The sequence below is a fragment of the Engraulis encrasicolus genome, chromosome 6 (assembly GCF_034702125.1).
Source record: "Engraulis encrasicolus isolate BLACKSEA-1 chromosome 6, IST_EnEncr_1.0, whole genome shotgun sequence".
Classification (NCBI taxonomy): domain Eukaryota; kingdom Metazoa; phylum Chordata; class Actinopteri; order Clupeiformes; family Engraulidae; genus Engraulis; species Engraulis encrasicolus.
This window is the reverse complement of record NC_085862.1, coordinates 28,438,326-28,462,273: the sequence shown is the minus strand read 5'-3', so window position 1 is coordinate 28,462,273 and position 23,948 is coordinate 28,438,326. Positions and strand designations below refer to the sequence as shown.

The following is a 23,948-nucleotide window of genomic DNA, read 5'->3' as shown; positions in this document are numbered from 1 at the left end:
AATGAACCCATTCTAATGCAAAATGAGTGTCCTAGCATTTAAATGCAACTTATTTCATGTTTGTACAAACCCCAACTCCGATGAAGTTGGGACGTTTGGTAAACAGTGAATAAAATCAAAATGCTATCATTTTCAAAACATTCAATCTATTCATTAGATGGAGAATAGTGAAAAGACAACATATTAAGTGTTAAAACCGAGAAAAAATATTGTTTTGGGGGACATATGTACTCATTTCTAATTTGATAAATCCAACATGTCTCAAAAGAGTTGGGACGGGGATCAGTGAAATTTAGTAAACATCCAAATAAGATAAAACAACAAAGAAGAACATTTCAAAATGAATTGTACTGACGGAGAATATAGGTGTCCAGGTATAAGATCATCACAGAGAGGCTGAGTCACTCAGAATTAAAGATGCAAAGGGAATAATTACCATAGTTATTACATACATTTTTGAATTCCCTTTGATTTAGCACGATTGAGTTTATATAAGACATATTTTTGTTTATAAAATCATTGTATAGGTTCATGACATCATGAAATATATATTGGCTGTAGTCTCACTCTAGCACTACAGGAATTAGAGCTATTGAAAATTGACCATATTAAGAATGCTTAATGCATGAAAATGATACAGGGGTGTAACATTCTCCTAAGCACCTGAGCTCACTTGAAATAGACCCAGAAGGCATGGGAAACTGTCCTTTGCTTACAGAAGTCAGCAGAAGTTGTAGAAGTCCATTCTTTTTGACAATAATAGAGCATTGCACATCCTGTGCTACAGTGAAAATGGACCATCCAACTTGTGTTAGTACTAGCTTCAAAAGTCAGCCTCCATGATGGCATGCGGGTGCAGTAGTTCATTGGTTAAGATGTTCTCACTCATCTGTAGAGTTAAATACAGTGCTGAATGGTATAAATGGGTTTTAAACAGCATGAAAAGCCACTCATGCATTATATTTTGAAGGGAAATCTTCGATTACTGCCACATAGTAAGGTCAAATTGCATTCTCTACTATGTTTTAACAGTTTGGCTCCATCATAAGGACCAGCAGGTGATAAAATGGTGGGTTTTTGGTCAAGACCTGTCACACTATAAGCACTACAGAAAGGAAAACATTGCAAAACATGACAAGGAATACACCCACCATTTAAGCTGGTGAAATCATGTCCAAGATAGGAATTAACACTGTTTTTTATATAAAATCATCTCATCGGTTAATGTATTTAACTGTTAAGTATTGTCTTTTGTTTTGTTTTTAGTCTTCCTCGACATTTGCTGCCATTTATTGTCCCCGTCCCAACTCTTTTGAGACGTGTTGGATTTATCTAAATAGAAATGAGTATATATGTCCCCCATATATGTTTTCTCGGTTTTAACACTTAATATGTTGTCTTTTCACTATTCTCCATCTAATGAATAGATTGAATGTTTTGAAAATGATAACATTTTAATTTTATTCACTGTTTACCAAACGTCCCAACTTCATCGGAGTTGGGCTTTGTATGTGCTTCGGAGGCTCAGATATTTAGGATTTAGTAGGCGAAGGGTACCCTTTCCCAAAAAGGGCTTAGGCTAAAATGGGTTAAATAGATTACCAATACTGAGACTTTTGTGGCGAATATTAAATACATACATTATGAACTGAAATTCCTGGCACCTTGTAGAGCAAGTCACAACCCGCAAGGAGATGGTGTATGTTGGAATTGTTCATACCATGAAATCATGTCATCTGAGTTAAGAGAATTTATTGATGCGCTCTGCTGTGCTTTATCACAAGCTTACTAATTTTGCTGATTCTGTACAATGTCAACAACACACAACAACACCTGGTACAATCTCTCAGCTCTCCTTAATAAGTGTATGTTCTTGTGTGCGCACACGTGGGTGTGTGTGCGCTTGCGTGTGTGTGCATGTGCGTGTGTTTGTGTGTGCGCTTGCGTGTGTGTGCATGTGCGTGTGTGTTTGTGTTTTAGGTGGTGGTGGTTGGGGACCAGAGTGCGGGAAAGACCAGTGTGCTTGAGATGATTGCCCAGGCCAGGATCTTCCCTCGAGGCTCAGGCGAAATGATGACCAGGTCCCCTGTCAAGGTGAGATAATGGCTAACGGCAGTTCAGCCACAGGCTCTGTGATCGCCATGATAAATGAACTAAAGTAAACCAGAAGAGAAGTGTGGCGTGCAGAAGGACAACATGGTCATTTTCGTGGATGGAACAGATGAGTTGTACTCTAGTCGTCCTGCTCTTTAGGGAGTCGATGGATGTACAGTAATGGATGGCCACTATTACTTGTATGTTTGTTGTATTGCTTTGTGTCGTTGTTTGCTATATGTATCGCCAACTTTACAATCTTTGGGGAATATTGTCAGACTTGATGTTATAACATCTTGATGTTATAACAAACTCTTGTCTCCACGTTGAAAAAAGTAGACTGCTTTTCTAGTTCAAAGATTTTGAAAAAAGTATTGACAATAGTGAAAAATGTAATTTCTTGACATTGGTGAGTTAGAGTTTAGTGTAAGCTGTAGGGAACCTGCACAACAGAATTTTGATAACATTGTTTTTTTTTACATTATTATGCATAATCATCATCAAATCATTAGCAAATTTCAACTAACGAGGGCGAACTTGCGTAACTGTGCCAAATAATTTTATTTTTGCATTCTTCTGCCCTTGTCATCCATTTTGTCCTTCAGGTGACCCTGAGTGAAGGGCCGCACCATGTGGCCATGTTCAAGGACAGCAGCCGAGAGTTTGACCTCACCAAAGAGGAGGATGTGAGTGCCACAGTTTGCCTCTGAACACATTGTTTCCTGTGTAGCTTGTATAAGGAATTCTGTAGAAACATATGCACACGCACACACACACTCACACTTGACAATATGAAGATTATTGAGGTTCATAAACTGATGAGGTACTCCAATTAACTGACCTTACCTGTCAGTAAAGTGATGTTTGGCTATCAGATGCAACAAAAGAAAAAACATCAGGCATTGTGTTAATTGCATCACCCTTTATCCAGTTTTTCTACTTAATGGCAAGATTTTTACCCCGTAAATAGCTTTAATTGAGATTGACACATGCACACAAACACACAATAGGTTGGGCTCTGTGTTCTTTGTATGGGCTCTGTCTTAATTTATATGCATGTGAGACTGTTTACATGGTAGTGTTTGTGCATGCTGTGCTTGGTTGCATGTGTGTGTGTGTGTGTGCGTGTATACGACGCTGATGTGATGAAGTGTTGATGTGTGTTTGCAGCTGGCTGCCCTCCGGCACGAGATCGAGCTCAGGATGAGGAAGAGCGTCAGGGATGGCCAAACAGTCAGTACAGAGGTAAACACCACACACACACACACACACACACACACACACACACACACACACACACACACACACACACACACACACACTATAACGTACACAATGCACACGCTAACCTTGGTGTCTACATCAGTTACACATACAGTATATGAATCAACACATTCAATCACAGTTTCTATTGACAGGGCCCTTTGTTTTTATCTGAACACAGGTTTTCTATTGTTTGATAGTAGGGCTGTGCTATTAGTTTGCTGAATGCTGTTTTTGGGCAACATTATATAGTGAATTACGATTACGTGTACTATTATTTAAAATAACTTTGCCTAAAACATGCAGTTACAGTAAAGGTCACGATATAGGTTTTCTTACTTGTGTTGAAAGTATATTTTGAAAATGTAATCTTCTGCTTGTATTCAACAGACCATTTCCCTAAGTGTCAAAGGTCCGGGTATCCAGAGGATGGTGTTGGTGGACTTACCGGGTGTCATTAGTGTGAGTTGAATTCAACCATGCACACTTGCATACAAACACTGACACACTTTTGCAGAGATTATTGATGATGATAAAACCTTTAATGAGAGGAGAGAAGTGCTGCACACGCCCAAGTTGCATAAATACATTTTTAATGTGACGACGTTTCGCCCTGTCGGCCTTCCCGTGACTTGAGGAAGGCAGACAGGCTGAAACACATTAAAAACTTATTTATGCAATTCGGGAGTGTGCGGCACTTCTCTCCTCTTGCAAGTGTTTTACTGGTTGCCAGCACCTCCTTTTCTGGTGTGCATTTTGCACCTCCACTCATCAATAAATCCTTGAATCCCTTCTCTTGTCTAGACTGTGACTGCTGGCATGGCGGCCGACACCAAGGAGACCATCTTTAGCCTCAGCAAAGCCTACATGGCAAACCCCAACGCCATCATTCTCTGCATTCAGGGTAAGATCCTAATGTAATCTAGAATGCACTCTGAGACTGCAGACCTCCGCCAAGGGAGCTGTTCATTAAAACATTTGATTACATTTTTAGTTTTAAGTCTTTCTGCCTTCATTTTGCCCATTGTTCAATTTGCGGTCACTAGCGGATTCAAGTCTTGTGGCTTACAGCTAAACTCTCTGGATAAAGTGATTTCGATGAATGAGAATCTCCATAGATGACATGACAAGTCGAACATTAATGGACTGATGCTTGTGTGTTTTTGTGTGTGTCCACTTTCCAGATGGGTCAGTAGATGCTGAGCGCAGCATTGTCACAGACCTGGTCAGTCAGATGGACCCACAGGGCAAGAGGACCATCTTTGTCCTGACCAAAGTGGACCTGGCCGAGAAGAACCTATCCAGCCCCAGCAGGGTGAGAAAGATCTGCTTCTTGCACGTCCTATAAACACATGTTAAACATCTCCAGGGATCAAATCAGATTTTAGATGGTTGTAAAGATCTTTTTAGATCTTGGAAAGTTCTATTTGCTGTTTTCCCTCCTTAAGACAAGCTTGTTATCCTTGAGAACCTGTTTCACTGTACATTAGAGGAAATCATACAAGACAAACTGTTGCTGACCTTAGATCTGACCCACTGCAGGAACTCCAGGTAATGGCACTTATTTAAATGCAGGTAGTCAGTTTCCTGATACATGTAGTGGATTTAGTTCTTAGCAGTGTAATGAATCAATTGTGATCGACCAGCAGGGGGCGCTGTTGTACTACTCTCTGTAGCGGCTTCTGTGATTGTTGCAGTCTATTGTGTGACAGCCTGATTAATTCCTCTAAACTCGGATTCATTTCACATCTATGTTTTTTTTCTCTCTTGTAGATTCAGCAAATCATTGAAGGCAAGCTGTTCCCAATGAAGGCCTTGGGTTACTTTGCTGTTGTAACAGGGAAAGGTGAATAATATTGCATTATTTCTCATACCATATATTACTAGTTAACAACACACATATGTCCAGTAATATGACATTACTGTTACTACTTCTTAATATTGGGTTAATCACTATTTAATGTTGACTTGCATCTTCTAGGAAGCAGCAGTGAAAGCATAGACTCCATCAAGGATTACGAGGAGGATTTCTTCCAGGCTTCCAGACTATTAAGGTTTGACACAAATCAATGAAAATAGTGATTACCCCAGTGAAACACAAGAGCTTCTTCACAACAAGAGTTCTTGACATTTTTAAGAGAGCTGCTGTTTGTGCTGCACCTCTTGCATGATCCATGACAACTGTCTGCATGTCCTCATGCAAACCCTCCACTCTCACAGCGAAAAAAATGAAATCTAGTATTAAAAGAAAAGTAAAAATGTGGGGAAAGCTGGTGATAATTTTTTTTTAAGTCTAAATAGTTTTAATTTCTACTTCTAAAGTTCTAGGTCAGCAATACTATTTATTAGGATTTTTACTTAAATTAAGAGTGACTAGAGGTTTTTACTTGAAAATAAGCTTGCCAAGATTTCACTTTTTGCAGTGCTCACGGTAAGCCTGTGAGTCACTTGGCTTGATTTTGATGGAGCAGTGCTGCTTTTGCCATGTAGCGTGCATGCTCATTTTGCCATTTCAACGCATTATGAATGCATTGAAATGGTAAAGTGTGCATGCACGCTGCATGACAAAAGCAGCACTGCTTCATCAAAAATGACCCCACTGACTCTCTATTGTTGCTGGTGGTGCATGTAACCTTAGCACGTCCACTGTAGGCCAGTGAGCGTTTGGCACCGCCTTGTGTTGATTGTTGTTGTTGTTGTTGTTGTTTTTGCCGCAGAGACGGCATGCTGAAGGCGCACCAGGTGACCACTAAGAACCTGAGTCTGGCCGTGTCCGACTGCTTCTGGAAGATGGTGAGGGAGTCGGTGGAGCAGCAGGCCGACGCCTTCAAAGGTGAGACTCGGGAGACACAGATTCTGTTTTCTGGCCGACCAGAACAATGTTGGTGGTTGTGCCCACGCCAGGTATATTAGGCACTGAAGTGCTTGTTACTAGTTATTTGAACTGCCAGAAATGGAGATCAGACTTGATTGGACACTGATGATGGGTTCAAAAGTAGCATAACGTGTTTAACTGTGAAAGAGTTAAAAAAATTAGTCTATCCCACCTCCCCAAAAGGGAGAAATTCCTTCACAATCTTTTATTCCCAGACAATTGCACACACAGGCACACACACACACACGCACGCACACAGACACGCACAGACACACATTCACAGAGACACACACACATACACAGATACACACAGACACAGACACACACAGACACAGACACACACAGACACAGACACACACAGACAGACACAGACACACACAGACACAGACAGACACAGACAGACACAGACAGACACAGACACAGACACAGACACAGACACAGACACAGACACAGACACACACACACACACACACACACACAGACACACACAGACACACACAGACACACACAGACACACACAGACACAGACACAGACACAGACACACACACACACACACACAGACACACAGACACAGACACACAGACACAGACACACAGACACAGACACACAGACACAGACACACACAGACACAGACACACACAGACACACACAGACACACACAGACACACACAGACACACACAGACACACACAGACACACACAGACAGACACAGACAGACACAGACAGACAGACACACACCGACAGACAGACACACACAGACAGACACACACACACAGACACACACAGACACACACACACACACACACACACGCACACACGCACACACCTCTCACCTCTCACACAGGGCCTCACTTCAGTCCTCACTTCAGCTCACCTGCCGCACTGTGTCGTCGTCCCACCGCCAATTACCTATTGCCTGCCCTGCTCCCCTCCTTTATCCCAGCCACGCTGCGCCGCACCACGTCTCCTCTTCTCTCCTCTTCTCTCCGCTCCGCTCCTCTCCTCTCCTCTTTGCAGAGGTGCGTCGCTTCAGAGGGGAGAGGCAGATTAATGGGCCGCGGGCGCACACCGCTCTCCCCCATTGTGTGGAGCATTGATCGCCCACACAGCGCCTGTGGGCCAAACCAACGACCAGAGCAATTAGTATCCTGTGTGTGTGTGTGTGTGTGTGTGTGTGTGTGTGTGTGTGTGTGTGTGTGGTGGGTATGGGAGGGTGCTGCTGCTGCTGCTGGTTTGGGGTGGGAGTGGGGTAGCTTTGGGTAACGGGTTGGAGAAATTGCCAGACATAGTGGTAGTTTTGTTCCCTTAGTTTCTGTGAATGGAACTTAACTATTAGGTTTTGCAGCTCTTGGAGTTGCACTCTGCAGCGGCTATATACCATGAAGTTAACTGACTTTTAACTCTTGAAATTCATGTTGATCGCCCAGTAAAAATGTCCGGTGCTCTGGTAGCTTTGGTTATTGCTTTTCTGGACATGCAGTTAGAGGTGTGATTTTATGTGTGTCTGAGCGACTGTGTGGGTGGATGCTGGTTTTTAGGCGGCCTGTTGCTTAGTCAATGGAATGGAGAGCAAGACTGAAGCAACACATTTTTCTATTGAAGAGAGGAGTTGAAGAGTTTGACTCTGAGGAGCCAGAACATTCTAGAAAAATGGATGTTTGTTTGTGTTTGTGCGAGACGGGGCGAGAGAGAGACCCTGTGATGATGTCCACTGAGTTTGTCTTTCTTGTTTCTTCGTCCTCACATAACCTGCTTTCTGTTCTCTTACTTCAGCCTCTCGCTTCAACCTGGAGACCGAATGGAAAAACAACTACCCACGCTTGCGCGAGCTTGACCGGGTGAGTGCACTCTCCCCAGCCTCTCCCTATGACCTTTACTCTCCCACGCCGACCTAAGATGTTGGTGTTATTGAAAAACTTAAAGGAGAGTTCTGGCCAGTTTCAACATGCAATATTGAGACGTTTCAAACAATATGTAAACAAACCCATGCCCCTATTAGTTGGCCAGGATCTTGGAAATGCCTGAAAAAAATAATGCTATGTCTTCACGTACTGACAAGTGAAGGGTAGTGTGAGCAATTCAGCTACATATTAAAAGTGGTTAGAATTCTCCTTAAAGGTACTCTGTGCAAGATTTTTTGTTGTTTATTTCCAGCATTCATGCTGCCCATTCACTAATGCTACCTTTTTCATGAATACTTACCACCACCATCACATTTTTCAAGTTTTCATTATGACTGGAAAAATTGCACTTTTCATACGTGAAAAGGTGGATCTTCTCCATGGTCCTCCATGTTGAATTTCCAGAAATAGCCATTTTTAGCTGCAAAAATGACTGTACTTGGGCCATACTAGAAAATATTAGTTTATTACTTAGTAAACTTTCATGAAAAGTTGGCAATAGGCAACCCAGTTTCAATGAGCAGCATAGTTGCAGTACCTTTTTTGACCATTTCCTGCACAGTGTACCTTTTAAGATAAAGTGAAAGTGTGCTTCGACCAGGATTTTTGTGCTCCCACAAGAAGGGTTTTCAGCCGAAACGAAGCAGACTTTTTCACTTTTTTTGTCTTGTCATTTGGTTGTCCTGCTCCCGGGTCAGATGTTTTTGGATGTGCAGACTGAAACCTACTCCTGGAATTCTCCTTAAACCGTTAACAGTTCTCATTCCCGTTCTGTCCGTCTCTGTGGTCCTCAGAATGAGCTTTTCGAGAAGGCCAAGAACGAGATCCTGGACGAAGTCATCAGCCTGAGTCAGGTCACACCCAAACACTGGCAAGTATTCTGCGGCTCAGATTTCATACTTACCTTTATGCTGAATACACACACACACACACACACACACACACACACACACACACACACACACACACACACACTGAAATATATGAACACTCATCGAATCACATGTACACATGCATGCACGCTGAAATATATGGACACACATCAAATCACACACACACACACACACAGGTTCTGAAATATATGGACTCTCATCAGATCACACACGCACACACATTTAAAAACACACCAACGCAGCCCCTATGTGTACATGAATCCAAAACAATAGAAGGGAAGGAAACACAATTCATCACCCTCATATCCTGCCCCCTTCCACCCCCTTCCCCAACCCACCCCAACCCGTTGCCCACCAGACTCCCGACCCAAACACCAACCAATTACCTCCCCAATGCTCTCACACACACTGGGAACTTAACAAGGGGAAAAGGGTCTTGCTCACCTCACACACAGAGAAAAGAAGGCAGAGTGGTAGTGGGGTTTAGCTTGAGGTGCGTGCGTGCGTGCGTGCGTGTGTGTGTTCAGAGGCAGGAGGGCTCTGAGAATAGGTCCCTGAGGGAGCAAGAGCTTAAATGGAATAGATCAGAGCAGAGGTGGTGGCGGTGGCTGCGTCAGGGATAGAAAGAGAGAGAGAGAGAGAGAGAGCTCCACCAGGCAAGAGGGAGAGCAAGCGAGTGTGCGAGCGAGCGGATCAATGTGGTGATGAATGGTCCTCCGCGTGGCCCGAGCCAACAGCCCCCGGCATATGCGCTTAGTTGGGGCCGACGGCGCGACGCGGTATCGACACGTGGCGGCCCCAAACAAAGCGGCGAGGAAACGATGAAATATGAGCGGCCGCGTTATGATGAATGGCCACCAAGTGCGGTGGTGGGCGGCCAGCGGGGGAGGAAGCTGGGAAAACGGCACCATTGTCACCCAGCGTCCCATCACACACACACCCCACACAGAACCAGAAACCCTTCCAACATCCCTCCCTCCCTCCATCCCTCCCTCCCTCTCTCCCTCCACCTACTACCTACCTATCTCCACCCCTTGGCTAGCTTTTAATAGGTGCTTAAATGCTGATGAAGCCTAAAGGTCTCCCTCGCTCATCAATTAGGCTGCAAGCCAAGCCAGCCGCTTGCAGAAGGAAAGCTGGTGTGTAGTAGTTTGGCGGTGGTGGTGGTGGGGGGGGTGTTAGTGTTTGGGGTCATCCCAAACCGACACCTCCTCAGGGCATTCGACCTCAAGACCTAATTGACCAATTTTTTTACATTGTTTTTTTCCCCCTTCTTGTTCTTCTTGTTCTTCTTGTTCTTCCTCTCCTTCTCCTCCTCTTTCTCCTCCTCTTTCTCCTCTTCTTCTTCGTCTTCTTCTTCTTCTTCTTCGTCTTCTTCTTTCTTTTTCCTTCTTCTTCTTCTTCTTCCTCCTTCACCTCTTGACCCGTGCAGGGAGTCCATTCTGCAGAAGAAGCTGTGGGAGAGGGTGTCCACCCATGTCATCGAGAACATCTACCTGCCCGCCGCCCAGACCATGGACTCGGGCACTTTCAACACCACTGTGGACATCAAGCTCAAGCAGTGGACAGACAAGCAGCTGCCTCACAAAGCCTTAGAGGTAATCTACTCGCTCTACTGTATACTACCTCAACATGAACGATATTGTATCCCTACTGATGGTTATTGATAAACACTTCCTTTTCTATTAAAGGTCCTGATCATCTACCATTAGTTATTATTGGATAGTACTATCAAAATGCATAAAAAGTCATTTCTCAATGAAGCCTTTGCCAAAATGGGCATTGGTATGTGGGTTAGGATAGAGTAACAGTCAATAGATATACAAGTAAAACACATTGTAATTAATATGTGATACATGGAGTTAAAACGAGCATGATGCAATGTGTGACTTCTACTCCAAGTAGTCACTAAATGTATCTCATAATGTCTCATTACGTCCACCAGGGAGGTTATGTTTTCGGTCATGTTGGTTTGTCTGTCTGTCTGTCTGTCTGTCTGTCTGTCTGTGTTTGTCTGTCTGTCAGCAGGAGAACAAAAAAGTTATGCATGGATTTTGATGACATTTGGTGGAGGTGTTGGAAATGACAAAAGTAACAAGTGAATTGGTGGTGATCCTGATCCAGGATTTTTGATTCTTCACCATTGTGGGATAGGGCGAATTTTGACATTCCAGTTTTCTATCTCCACAAAAACAAGGCAGAAAAACGTAAAAAATTAGAACATTTGATTATGTTACACCCTATCAAACAGCTTCCTTGGCGGAGGTCTGCACTCTCTGAGTGCATTTCCAGTTGCATTATAATTCCCTCATGTGTCTGCATTGTGTTGCTATACTGCAGGTTGTAATGCGTCTCATTGCATTTTACATCCCACATGTGTCTGCATTGTTTTGCTATGCTACAGGTTGCCTGGGAGACACTGCAGGAGGAGTTTGCGCGCTTCATGGCGGAGTACAAAGGGAAGGACACGGACGACATCTTCGACAAGCTGAAGGAGGCCGTCAAGGACGAAAGCATCAAGAGACACAAGTGGAACGAGAGAGCCATGGACAGCTTGGTAAACACATCACTTGCCCAAAGCTTCTAGCATTCTCTAGTGTTTCCCAACCAGGGGTACGTGTACCACTGGGGGTACGCGAGCACAGCTCAGGAGGTACGCGGAAAATGTAATAATAACAAATATATTGACTGTAGTCACATTGGGATAGAGCAACAGAACATGAGTGAGGGCGAGGGGGTACATGTCATATGACAAAATGGCATAGGGGGTACCCAGGACAAAAAAGGTTGGGAAACACTGCTCTAGTGCAGTGGTTCTCAACTTTTTTAGAACAAATTCCCCCCGGACCTCATCATAAGCCTGACAACGCCCCCCCTAGTATTAATGATTTAAATGAAATAATGGCCCTCAATGGCAACTAAGCACCACCCCCTCTCAGCGGTATCCTTCTCAACGCCCCCCTAGAGCTCCCCAATGGCCCCTGGCGGGCTGTACCGCCCCTGTTGAGAAACACTACTCTAGTGTGAACCCGGCCTGAAGCGATCCCTCCAACTTTTGAAGCCTGTAGAAAAGGCATAAGGAGATGGAGACTAGAGTATTGCCTTTTTGTAGTGATTGCCATTTCCCAATTTTCTTTTTTTGTCATTCATTTCCTCCTCCCTGCTTAATGCTGTGTCTGTGTCTGTGTGTGTCTCTTCCTTCAGAGGGTGATTCAGCATAACGCCCTGGAGGATCGCTCCATCACAGACAAACCCCAGTGGGACGCCGCCATCCAGTTCATGGAGGAGACTCTGCAGTCCCGCCTCAAAGATAGTAAGACTCTGACCAAACACCCATTTACTCTAGTGTTCCCCAAACTGGGGGGTCTCGACTACTGCTGGGGGTCACTGAGAGAAGGGACTTGCAGGAAAATCAGTAACAGTTGACAGTTGAAATCCCATCATCCCATAAATTGGTTAGTAGCGGTATTCAATGTTTATGGTTAGTAAATTAATTTACACTTATGAATTTAAAATGAAAATTAAAATATTCTTATGTTCAAAAGGGGATCGCAGCAGAAAAAAGTTTGGGATCACTGATTTGGGACCACAAGTTTGGGACCACTGATTCACTCACTCATGCACTTAGGACTCACTGGTTCACCCAGTCATATAGAACCAGTGAAAGCAAAACAAAAATGCTTGTCTCTATTGTTTAGTTTTCTAACCACTTCCTACACTGCTTATATACTGTAGGCACCCACCAAAACCTGTGCCGTCAGTGCTCAAAATATAAAGTATGTAAATGTGGAGAAAATAAGCCTTCACGGTCCATGAAAGTTGAAAGTGTGTTGGCTTTTTAAAAAAAAACTTCATGAAGGCCACCTGACAGGTAGCCGTGTAAGAAAATCGTGTAGAGCAACTGGAGCGTTCATTTTGGACTCGGCCACTGTAGTCGGCAATTAAATCAGGCGGTGACTTGTTGACCATCATCTCCACTTGGCTGCATCTGTCACCGCTCCTCTGCCTGACCACATGCTGTTAGTGTTTTCTATTTCCCGGAAAGTCCACCCTTCATGCTTGTTTTTTTGTTTTTGTTTGTTTTTTTATTCCCTTTCTTGTGCTCTCTCTCTCTCTCGCTCTCTCTCTCTCTCTCTCTCTCTCTCTCGCTCTCTCTCGCACGTTCGCTCTGTGTGTCTCTTCTTTGTTTGCTCTCTCTCTGGCTTTCTCTCTCTCCTTCCCTTGCTCTCTCTCTCTTGCTCTCTCTCTCTCTCTCTCTCTCTCTCTCTCTCTCTCTCTCTCTCTCTCTCTCTCTCTATCTATCTCTTGCTCTCTCTCTGTCTCTCTCTCTGTCTCTGTCTCTCTCTCTCTCGCTCTCTCTCTCTCTATCTATCTCTTGCTCTCTCTCTGTCTCTCTCTCTGTCTCTGTCTCTCTCTCTCTCGCTCTCTTTTGCTCTCTCTCCTTTGCTCTCTCTCTCTCTCTCTCTCTCTCTCTCTCTCTCTCTCTCTCTCTCTCTCTCTCTCTCTCTCTCTCCAGCTGAATCTGTAATTACTGATATGGTGGGTCCTGACTGGAAACAGAGGTGGATGCACTGGACGAACCGCACGGGAGACCAGGTCAGTCCAGGGCAGCCTGCCGTGCCAAGGAACAAGACACATAAAACGCCACAGACATGTCCAAGCATAATGACAGCTTTGCTTTTCTCACGTCCATATAAAAGGCCCTGGGAGGGAATGGTGTGCGTCATGCAAAGTGATAAAGCCTGGGCCAAGTAGTTTTCAGGACGCGCAGGTGTGTGCGTGCGTGCGTGCGTGTGCTGTGAGTGTTTGAGAGCGTGCTGTGAGTGTTTGCGTGCGTGCTGTGAGTGTTTCAGTGCGCATGTGCTTTTGTGTGGCACTCCTCTTCAGGGGCAGAACGTTATCCAACTAAATATTGAGATACAAATTGTACGGTGTACTGCTGTTGTTCCATAACTTTTTAGAGGTCTTGCAAAATTTCACAAATCTGTATGGCAAAGTTTTGTGAGGGCCCGCACACCTCGAAGGTTTCTTTTTCAGCAGGTGCAGCTACAACACTGCGCTCTTCCTTGTGTAAATTGACAACAAATCTATATGACCCTTTTATTGATTGATTGATGGATTGATTTATGTGTGTGTTTGTAGCACATCCGTAATGAAACCAAAAACGAGCTGGAGCGTCTGCTGAAGCTGCAGGAGGACCACACGGCATACCTGGCCAATGACGAGGTCACCACCGTGCGCAAGAACCTGGAGGCCCGCGGAGTCGAAGTCGACCCGGTGCTGGTGAGACGAGACACGCAAGCACACTTTTAATACAAAGGGGTGGGGTACATCTTGTAATGCATGAGTAGAACCTGGAGGCTGGAACACGCATACTTTTAATGCACACTAGTATAATTTTTCAGTATTCTTGCACACCTGCTTTTGCCAGGTGCGTAGGAGTGGATCCACTTGAGTCACCAACATATAGAGACAAAGAAGCTCCTGCACACTGTTCACATTTGCAGAGTTTTTACTTGCGATGTTTCGGTCTGTGACCTTCCTCATGCTTGAGGAAGGTCACAGACCGAAACGTCGCAAATAAAAACTCTGCAAATGTGAACAGTGTGCAGGAGCTTCGTTGTCTCTATACACACTAGTATGCCTTCTGTAGCGTCACGGAAAGACCCGGTTCTGTTGACACAAAGGGGTGGAGTGGGGTACATCTTGTAATGAATGAATAGAACCTGGAGGCCCGCGGAGTTGACGTCGACCCGGTGCTGTGAGACGAGACACACAAGCACACTTTGAATACAGACTAGTATGCCTTCCGTAGTGTCACGGACATACCTTGGGGTACACATTTGCATGAATCGAACCTGAAGGCCCGCAGAGTGGACGTCGACCAGGTGCTGGTGAGACGAGACGCACAAGCATACTTTTAATACACACTAGAATGCCTTCTGTAGCGTCACGGCCATCTTGTAATGAATTAATAGAACCTGGAGGCCCACGGAGTGGACGTCGACCCGGTGCTGGTGAGACGAGACGCACAAAAACACTTTTAATACACACTACATAGTATGCCGTCTGTAGCGTCACGGACAGACCCTTTTCTGTTGACACAAAGGGGTGGGGTGGGGTACATCTTGTAATGAATGAATAGAACCTGGAGGCCTGCAGAGTTCACATCGGTGCCGGTGAGACAGGACACACATGCAAGTAAACAAATGCTTGTTACAGCAATGTCACGAGAAATCCTAAAGGCAGCGCAGGAGACACGAATGAAAGCCAGGCTTGAATATGAAGCCAAAAACAGTATGGCGAAGGCGTATACAAATGATGATGGAAATGTTCATCTTGTGAGTGGGTGAGTGCTAAAATAGTGCGTAGTGATGGGCGTATTGCTTACCATGTATGCCAGCCAGGTTAAGGGCCATGTGGAAATAATGGCACAGTGAACTTGATGGTCACGGTCAGTAACACTACGGTGGTCATGGTCACTAACACACACACAGAATGAAGAATTGAGGGGGAACAAATATTTTGAGTATGTGTACTGTAAAAAGCTCACAACTGATTTTGTGCAACACCATCATATGAACCATCCTTGGTCCAGTGTATTAATTACGTGCTGCTGTCAAGTATGTGCTGCTGTCAAGAAGGTACAGAGGTCATTTGTTTACTAGGGCTGTAACGATATTGTATCGAACCGAGAAATCGTGATGTGTTACGATACTGTATCGTGATACAAGGAGGCAGTATCGTGCTACACCTTTTTAGAGTTTTGATACACATCAGCCCAGAAAACAACCACAGGATATGAGGTGATAGCGCTTCCAAGCAGCAATTATTATATAGAAACTTTTAATAATCATAAGTAGTCTCTTGTAACCTATTCTACCTATAAACTATCATATTTTTTATTCATAAAGTTTATAATGTTTGCAAATGTGAAATCGTGGGGTATATCGAACCGTAGGTCATGAATCGTGACACAAACCGAATCGTGAGTTGAGTGTATCGTTACAGCCCTATTGTTTACTGTAAAATTGGGACTCTACGCATCATCCCTCACTCAGCTTGCAGGTGCATCACAGTGGGACAGACATCACTGGAAAGGAGAAGCTGGAGCACACTGCAGCTTAGTTTTCAAGACTTAATTTCGTGCACACACCCGACCAACGTTTCGGTGTTGCTACTCTGAAGAAGGTGTATTAACACCGAAACGTTGGTCGGGTGTGTGCACAAAATAAAGTCTTGAAAACTAAGCTGCAGTGTGCTCCAGCTTCTCCTTTCCAGTCATTTGTTTAACCTCTCTGAATGTCTTGTTTGTATGAGCAGGATTTATTTTCAGTCATTTCATATAGTGTGTCCAAATCTTCTGGGATCGCGATCATGTCATGATCCCTCAAACCCTTACTGAAGCACCTGATACCATCCTTCCACCGTCCTGTCTCGCAATATGGCGGAGAAAAAAATTCTTATCACGAAGTGTGTTATCATGTTCGCACGTCAGCATCAATCCTCCAGAGATGCTGTGACAGCAGGGGACCCACTAGTTTGACGCCCTCTCGGTACTTCACATGGTAATCAAACATTTCAAACAAGCGATTTAAGGTTAGGGTTGGGGTTAGGGCTAGGTTTAGGGTTAAGCTTAGGGTTAGGTTTAGGGTCGTATGACGTAAGTGGTAAGTACCGAAAGGGCGTCGAACAGCTGACTCGTTCATGACTAGGTGTTAGGCTTTAGGCTAGAGAACTTCCTCCCGGCTCTCCCTGAACCAATTCAACATTCAATCTCTCTCTCGCACATTTGTCATTGTTGTTATTGGAAAGAGACACGTGTACGTCTGGAAAATCAAGAACATAGATGAAATAAAAAATCACTTGCATGCTAACACACACACACACACGTTAACTTGAACACAAAAGTGCACACACCTTATCTATTCCATTAATTCACTTCTATATTGATTGCTTTACTTTAACTCCAGAGCAGCCCGATGCAGAGAAATTCATGGAGATAAATGGAAGCGCATTGATTTATCTCAAAACCCCTCAAGCGTTCTTGTTTTTCTCTTCTGGTACTTCCCTTCTGTGTGACAGATCAAGGACACGTGGCATCAGCTGTACCGGCGGCACTTCCTCCAGAAGGCCCTGGCCCACTGCAACCTCTGCCGGAGAGGCTTCTACTACTACCAGCGGCACTTTGTAGACTCAGAGGTGAGTTGCGCCAGAGACACTACATGAGACGAAACACTTAATAAAACGGCCATATAATTGAGCGGGGGGGGCGATGCAGCGATAATATGGTGTGTGCTTGCACATTAACCACCTTTCTGCAAACAACGGCAATTGCCTACTGAGTTGCACTGTCATTAATCCAATCATCTCGCAATAAAATGCTGCTCATGCGCAGGTGAAAATTGAGAGTAATAGCTGCCCCGAGGTCTCTTTTCATTCATCTCATATTTGTGTATGGGTCATTGACAGGATTTTTTTGGCATTGACGTCAGATGGTATAATCACAGCTAATGCCCACAAATGAATTAATTGCTAATTAATGTACTGCAATGAATATACTTCTTAGATAAGCCACCATTTTTTTTTTTTTTAATCCATGCAATAGTGGTATTAGCTGTGGTTGCACCACCCTGCTGTGTCCTACTACTAAAACGTCCTTGACCCGTGTATGTGCGTGCGTGCGTGTGTCTGTGTGTTGCAGCTGGAGTGTAATGACATTGTGCTGTTCTGGAGGATCCAGCGCATGCTGGCCATCACGGCCAACACACTGAGGCAGCAGCTCACCAACACTGAGGGTACGTGTACGTGTCTCCACGATGATGCCCAGTCCCAACTTTGCATTTCAAGTGTTTTGTTGCAAAATTACGTATCTACCATTTTTTAGTTTTGCATTTTATGAATGGAAATGACAGTTCAGACGTCCTGTCATTTATGTTTGAATTCTTGCCATTTACATATTTTGAGAACATACCTTTCAAACCAATGTAAAAATACTATTTGCAATGCAATGCAGTGTAACGCCCAATACAAAAAAAACAAAATGTTCCCAAATGGATATACTGTACGTCATTGTGCAACAACGTTCTTCATTTGCACCTGCTGTTTATTTCCTGTGCACTTTGTATCTGCAAGTGCTGAATGCTGTGAATTATGTCCTCGGTCGTAAGTGGATTTGTATAAAAGCGTCTGCCAAATGTAACATTACTAATGTAATGTGTTGTATTCCACCACCACCACATATGATCTGGCTTTAGCTGCAGTTCAGCTTATTTTTATTTGTGACCAACCATGCACAATTTCAAGCATAAATGTTGGCAATTCTCGTTTTGCACCATAGTTAGCCTCAGCTAATTTAGGTCTGCAGTGTAGAGCAGAGAAAGCTTAATGCCAGGGGGAAATTACGTCACTCAGCAGCATGCTCATATTGTAATGCACAATACGCTGTACAATACACAATGCACCCCACAATTCACTCATTGACCCATACCTATTGTACATGCTGACACACACACAAACGTGTCCCATGCACAACACTTGGCTTTCTTGTGGTCTTGAGACATCATAAAGCAAGACTTCACACAAACCTTCTGCACACCCAGTTGAACACACATGTACAGTGTACATGCTTACACACACACACACACACACACACACACACACACACACACACACACACACACACACACACACACACACACACACACACACACACACACACAAGACCTAATCGACCAATCAAACCCAAGTGCCCCTCATTAGAGTAGAGGAGTGATCGAGTCAACAAAGTGGCATCATGTTTCATGTGAAATAGAGCAGAATAACTATCTACAATAAAGATTAGGAACTGACTGTGCGTGTGTACATGTGTGCATGCACGTCAGTTCAGGCAGTCCTATGTTGATGAATTTGTTTGTGTGTGTGTGCGCGTTGTGTTTATTTTTAACTTAACCTGCTTGTCTCTGTGCCTGTGTGTGTGTGTGTGTGTGTGTGTGTGTGTTGGGTCCGTGCAGTACGTCGTCTGGAGAAGAACGTGAAGGAGGTTCTGGAGGACTTTGGGGAGGACACGGAGAAGAAGACCCAGCTGATCACCGGCAGGAGGGTACAGCTGGCCGAGGACCTCAGTAAGTCACGTGTGCACACACACACGCACACACACACTGGTAGACACACATATATACACACACACACACACACACACACACACACACACACACACACTGGCAGACACACAGACATGTACGTACACACACACACGGTCACATACAGTCCCCCTAACCAACAGTTGACCTGCTTTGAGTGCCATTTCAGCACCCTCCAGTAAAAACATGTGCACGCCAAGCACCACTTTGGTTCGCCCACACACACACACACACCCTTCCACCCACACACACACACCCTTCCACCCACACACACACGCGCACACATAGACAAACACACACACACACACACACACACACACACACACACACACACAAAAACACACCCTTCCACACACACACACACACATACAGACACACACACAGAGACTTCCACCCACGCGTGCACACCTACCAAAACAAGACCCACAGCGAGAGAGAGCGCCCGTGTGTCAAAGTCTGGGCATGCGTTTGGTCGTGAATGTCGCCATACAGTGCCCACGCAGACCCCACCCCACCCCAGAGGTCCTGGGGCAGGCTGCGTGGGCTTCAAGGCGCAGGTTCCTGGCAGAGACCCTTCCCGGCGGTCTGTCTCTGCCTATGATGTTCATGGTTCATGTTTTCCGTGGTTGGAAGAGACCCACTCTTAGGTCCTTGTGGCGAAGAGCTTGAAACATTTCTCTTTTTGTATATTCTTTGTTTTTCTTTTTTAATTTGGTTTGCAGCCTTGGCTCTTTAATTGTGGAGTTGGGAATGTATTGGGGAGTAGAGGCAGGACAGGTGGGTCATGACGAGTAAAAGTAAACTTGTTGTTTATTATATTTGTTTTGAGTCATTCTTTGCTTGGAAATGGACAGCAAGCATTACAGATACTCGTGTATGGTTCCTTCATTTTGTAAAGTATCAGAGCAGAGCGGTTATTATTTATTATTATTATTACCTCCGCCAAGGAGGTTATGTTTTTGATCGTGTTGGTTTTTTGTTTTTTTCTGTCTGTCAGCAGGATATCTCAAAAAGTTACGCACGGATTTTCATGACATTTTTGTGGAGTTGTTGGAAATGACAAAAGGAAAAGATTCTTCGCCATTGCTCTCCGAGTGCATTTCTAGTTACCTATATTTCAAGGTTAATACAAGGTTAACGGGTAAATCCTAAATTTGAAAGAAGTTTGAAATTTCTCCCACACTCTGAAGTGCACAGAGATGGGAAAAGATGCTGCAAATGTTTTGAGGGCAGCTGCTTTACAGACATCAGCTCTTTGCTGTTCACAACCAGCAGGGGGCGGTAAAGCCTAAGCCAAAAGCCACACTGGCTTCTCATACACACACTGCATAGTGTCTATGCATGGGTCTCCCCAGCTGGCATCTGTTTCTCTTTCTCTCTTCATCTCTCTCTCTCTCTATCTATCTCTCTCTCTCTCTCTTTCTCTCTTCCTCTCTAGCTTTCTCTCAAGCTCTTGCTCTCTCTCTCTCTCTCTCTCTCTCTCTCTCTCTCTCTCTCTCTCTCTCTCTCTCTCTCTCTCTCTCCCTCTCCCTCTCTCCCTCTCTCTCTGCCAGTGAGTGAGTGAGTGATGGAGATCTCCAGTAGTAAGTGAGTGAGTGAGTGCTCGTCTTCATCTCCCGTGCGGTCATGTGTCCGCCTGGTCACCGCACCATACAGTAATTCCTAATGTGTCAGTTTGTACATGTGCAGTACACAGCACTGGATCTTGGGCTTCATGTGACACGTTCAACCAGCATACCACAGGGCCCTTACTTCCAACCACGAGAGCCCACACTGGCCACATATGGGCCATGTTTAGAAACCTAAAAAGGAAAACTTAATTTGATTTTTCAATTCTGATTTTATGACGTTACTTTCAGAAATGTCACTGTGATCAGGCCATATTTCCGTCATTCTGTATGTGGAAGCACACGTTCAGTACACACACGGACACACGCACACAGTCTCTGAGTGATGTTGGCTGAGTCTCTTGGAGCGCTGATTAGTTGATCGTTCTAATTGGCTACGTCTCTCCATGAATTTTTGTGTGTGTTTTCTGTGTTACTTACACATTTTTGTTTAGTTAAACAGTTATTTATCCTTTCTGGTAGTTTTGTGAAGTTGTTTGGCTGCTCTTGTCTTATCTATGGAACTGTCTGTCCCTGTCTCTCTCTGTCTCTCTCTGTCTCTCTCTCTCTCTCTGTCTCTCTCTCTCTCTCTCTCTCTCTCTCTCTCTCTCTCTCTCTCTCTCTCTCTCTCTCTCTCTCTGTCTCTCTCTCTCTCTCTCTCTCTCTCTCTCTCTCTGTCTCTCTCTCTCTCTCTCTCTCTCTCTCTCTCTCTCTCTCATTGGCAGTACATCTCTTGTGGGGCTTGAGTGTTTAATTGCTGCTCGGAGTGGAGTGGAGTGGTGAGTGGTGGTGTGGAGAGTAGAGATGGAGAGGGCTGAGGGCAGGGGAGCCGTCCCAGTCTAGAGCTGCTGGATGCTGGATGCCGGCATGGCTGCGTGCCCCCTGTCATGTCCCTCTGCCTTGGAGACTACAGTTAAACAGTCAGCCTTGATTAAGCTCGCCACATGGGCAAGCCCGGCTTCACTGCAAGGGCAAGCCCAGACTTGTACTCTAGTGCACACACACCTACCCGCGCAAACGCATACACACACACTTGTTGTATACATTAACACAATGCTGTGAGGGGCATGATGGCGTGTGGGAAACTTAACAACAGGTCAGAGCAAACAAGAACCCTATCGTGTGTGTGTGTGTGTGTGTGTGTGTGTGTGTGTGTGTGTGTGTGTGTGTGTGTGTGTGTGTGTGTGTGTGTGTGTGTGTGTGTGTGTGTGTGTGTGTGTGTGTGTGTGTGTGTGTGTGTGTGAGTGTGAGTGTGAGTGTGAGTGTGAGTGTGAGTGTGAGTGTGTGTGTGTGTGTGTGTGTGTGTTTCACCTAAGTGCATACTCTTGATGGTGGTCTCTTGATGGTGTCGTTCAAAACAATCCACCCACTCAGAAATGTTCCTTCACCTAACCTAATCTCAGCAAAGATGACGTGTATGTTTTTTTTTTTTAAGAAGTGGGCAAGTCAACGACTATCCATCACATCAGCTGATCATTTCATCCACACTTAAAGTTCCAAGAGTAGCCAATGTGGGTTGTTTTTTGGGGGGGGGCTTCATTTGTCTCACAATTTGTGACAAATGAAATGACGTCGCCCCCGAAATGCCACCTTCCGCAAACCTCCTGTGCATCATATCCGATGAGATCATTGACACACGTGCATTTCGTACACCGGCCACAGTGTAGCAGCAGCTTGTTATTCTGTTTTGTCGCGCTCGATTCTGGCAAAAGAAATGTCACTCGGCCATTATGAGCCCCTTGCCAGGTGACCCTGCTCCCAGGCCGTGGGTATAATCCGTCGGGCACAGTGGGCACACTGTACTCCACTCCGTGCCCCGCTGCACATCAGCTGGAGGAGCTGGAACAAATAGTCTTGAGCCCCCCCACACCACCCAGCGCCAACACCACCCAAACACCACCACCCCACCCCCCTCTCCTCTGGTATTGTTGACCGCAGTGTGTGTGTTGGAAACCGCTAAACTGTCACTAATTGCACTGCGGCGGCACAATGGGCAGCAGGTGGTGGTGTGTGCGTAGGAAGGTGTGTGTGTGTGTGTGTACGTGTGTAGATGTGTGTGCATGCATAGAAGGGTATGTTTGGGTTTTTTTGTGTGCGTTTTGTTTGTGTGTGCGCGTGGGAGAGGGCAGCAAATGCCGAGTGTTTGGCCACAGACAGGCAGTGAGGTGACTCCATTCTCCCCCTGGTCCCTATGGTGAACTGGCACCTCGCTGCTCACTACACCTCCCTCTTGCCTTTTCTCTCCCACCTTTTCTTCTCCTGCTTACCTCCCTCTTTCTTTTCAGTTCTTGTGTCTCCTGTCTGTCTGTCTGTCTGTCTGTCTGTCTGTCTGTCTCTCTGTCTCTGTCTCTCTCTCTCTCTCTCTCTCTCTCTCTCTCTCTCTCTCTCTCTCTCTCTCTCTCTCTCTCTCTCTCTCTCCCTCACTTGACCTCTCTGTGCCCAGTGTTCTAGAACAGGGACCTGAACTGACTGCATGCCTTGACGTGTATGTGCGTGCTTGTGCGTGCTTGTGTGTGTGTGTGCGCGCGCGTGTCTGTGTGTGTCCATCCTTTTTGCTGCAGCAGGCAACTTGTCCTAGTCTCCATGGGGAGGTTAGTCGTGCGTGTGTGCATGCGTGGGTGTGTGCGTGCCTACATGCGTCTGATGCTGCCGCACAACACAACAGGCCCACAGCTGAGCCATGCTGAATAATAATAAAAAGACAAAGGCCCCCCCTCTCCCCTGACCTCCCACCTCCACCTCCACCTCCATCAGTGGCCATCATGCCAGCACAGCACAGAGCGGAGCAGGCAAGCCTGGGCATGCGCCTCTGTGGACACTGCTGTGTGAGGGGCCTTGGTCTGGTGTGCGTGTGTGTGTGTGTGTTGTAGAGGTGTGTCGTTCATGAACGAGCCGGTTCTTTTGAACGGCTCCCTGAAGTGAACGATGGGAACCGGATCACAGCTGGGGGAGCCACTCGACCGTTATTTCGTTCATTTTTTATTCATTTTAAGCACGTGACCTTGACCAGAGTAATTAAATTTGGGAAAAAACACAATTGTTTGCCTCAAAGAGAGGCGAAAATGGTCTTTAGAAGCAGGAGAATAATCAGTTGTTGTTTGGACAACCTTACCTTGAGGAGGAGTCAAAATATTACATTTTTAACACTGAATAAATAATTTAAAAAAGAGCC

General features: G+C 45.2%; 1 protein-coding gene across 9 annotated transcripts in view; it reads left to right on the top strand.

The window, feature by feature from the left end:
* opa1 (OPA1 mitochondrial dynamin like GTPase) overlaps nt 1-23,948 on the top strand; it is a 69,650-nt gene that overhangs the window by 11,788 nt on the left and 33,914 nt on the right. For all 9 annotated transcript variants that reach the window (XM_063201189.1, XM_063201186.1, XM_063201188.1 and 6 more), the window contains 19 exons: nt 1,981-2,094; nt 2,700-2,780; nt 3,265-3,339; nt 3,748-3,819; nt 4,162-4,261; nt 4,542-4,672; nt 5,131-5,203; nt 5,339-5,411; nt 6,075-6,190; nt 8,007-8,071; nt 8,929-9,005; nt 10,460-10,625; nt 11,432-11,584; nt 12,232-12,340; nt 13,544-13,623; nt 14,170-14,310; nt 17,113-17,229; nt 17,732-17,825; nt 19,041-19,151. In XM_063201189.1, coding sequence (XP_063057259.1) covers nt 1,981-2,094; nt 2,700-2,780; nt 3,265-3,339; nt 3,748-3,819; nt 4,162-4,261; nt 4,542-4,672; nt 5,131-5,203; nt 5,339-5,411; nt 6,075-6,190; nt 8,007-8,071; nt 8,929-9,005; nt 10,460-10,625; nt 11,432-11,584; nt 12,232-12,340; nt 13,544-13,623; nt 14,170-14,310; nt 17,113-17,229; nt 17,732-17,825; nt 19,041-19,151 — 1,948 coding nt within the window. The remainder of the gene's footprint in view (nt 1-1,980; nt 2,095-2,699; nt 2,781-3,264; nt 3,340-3,747; nt 3,820-4,161; nt 4,262-4,541; nt 4,673-5,130; nt 5,204-5,338; nt 5,412-6,074; nt 6,191-8,006; nt 8,072-8,928; nt 9,006-10,459; nt 10,626-11,431; nt 11,585-12,231; nt 12,341-13,543; nt 13,624-14,169; nt 14,311-17,112; nt 17,230-17,731; nt 17,826-19,040; nt 19,152-23,948) is intronic.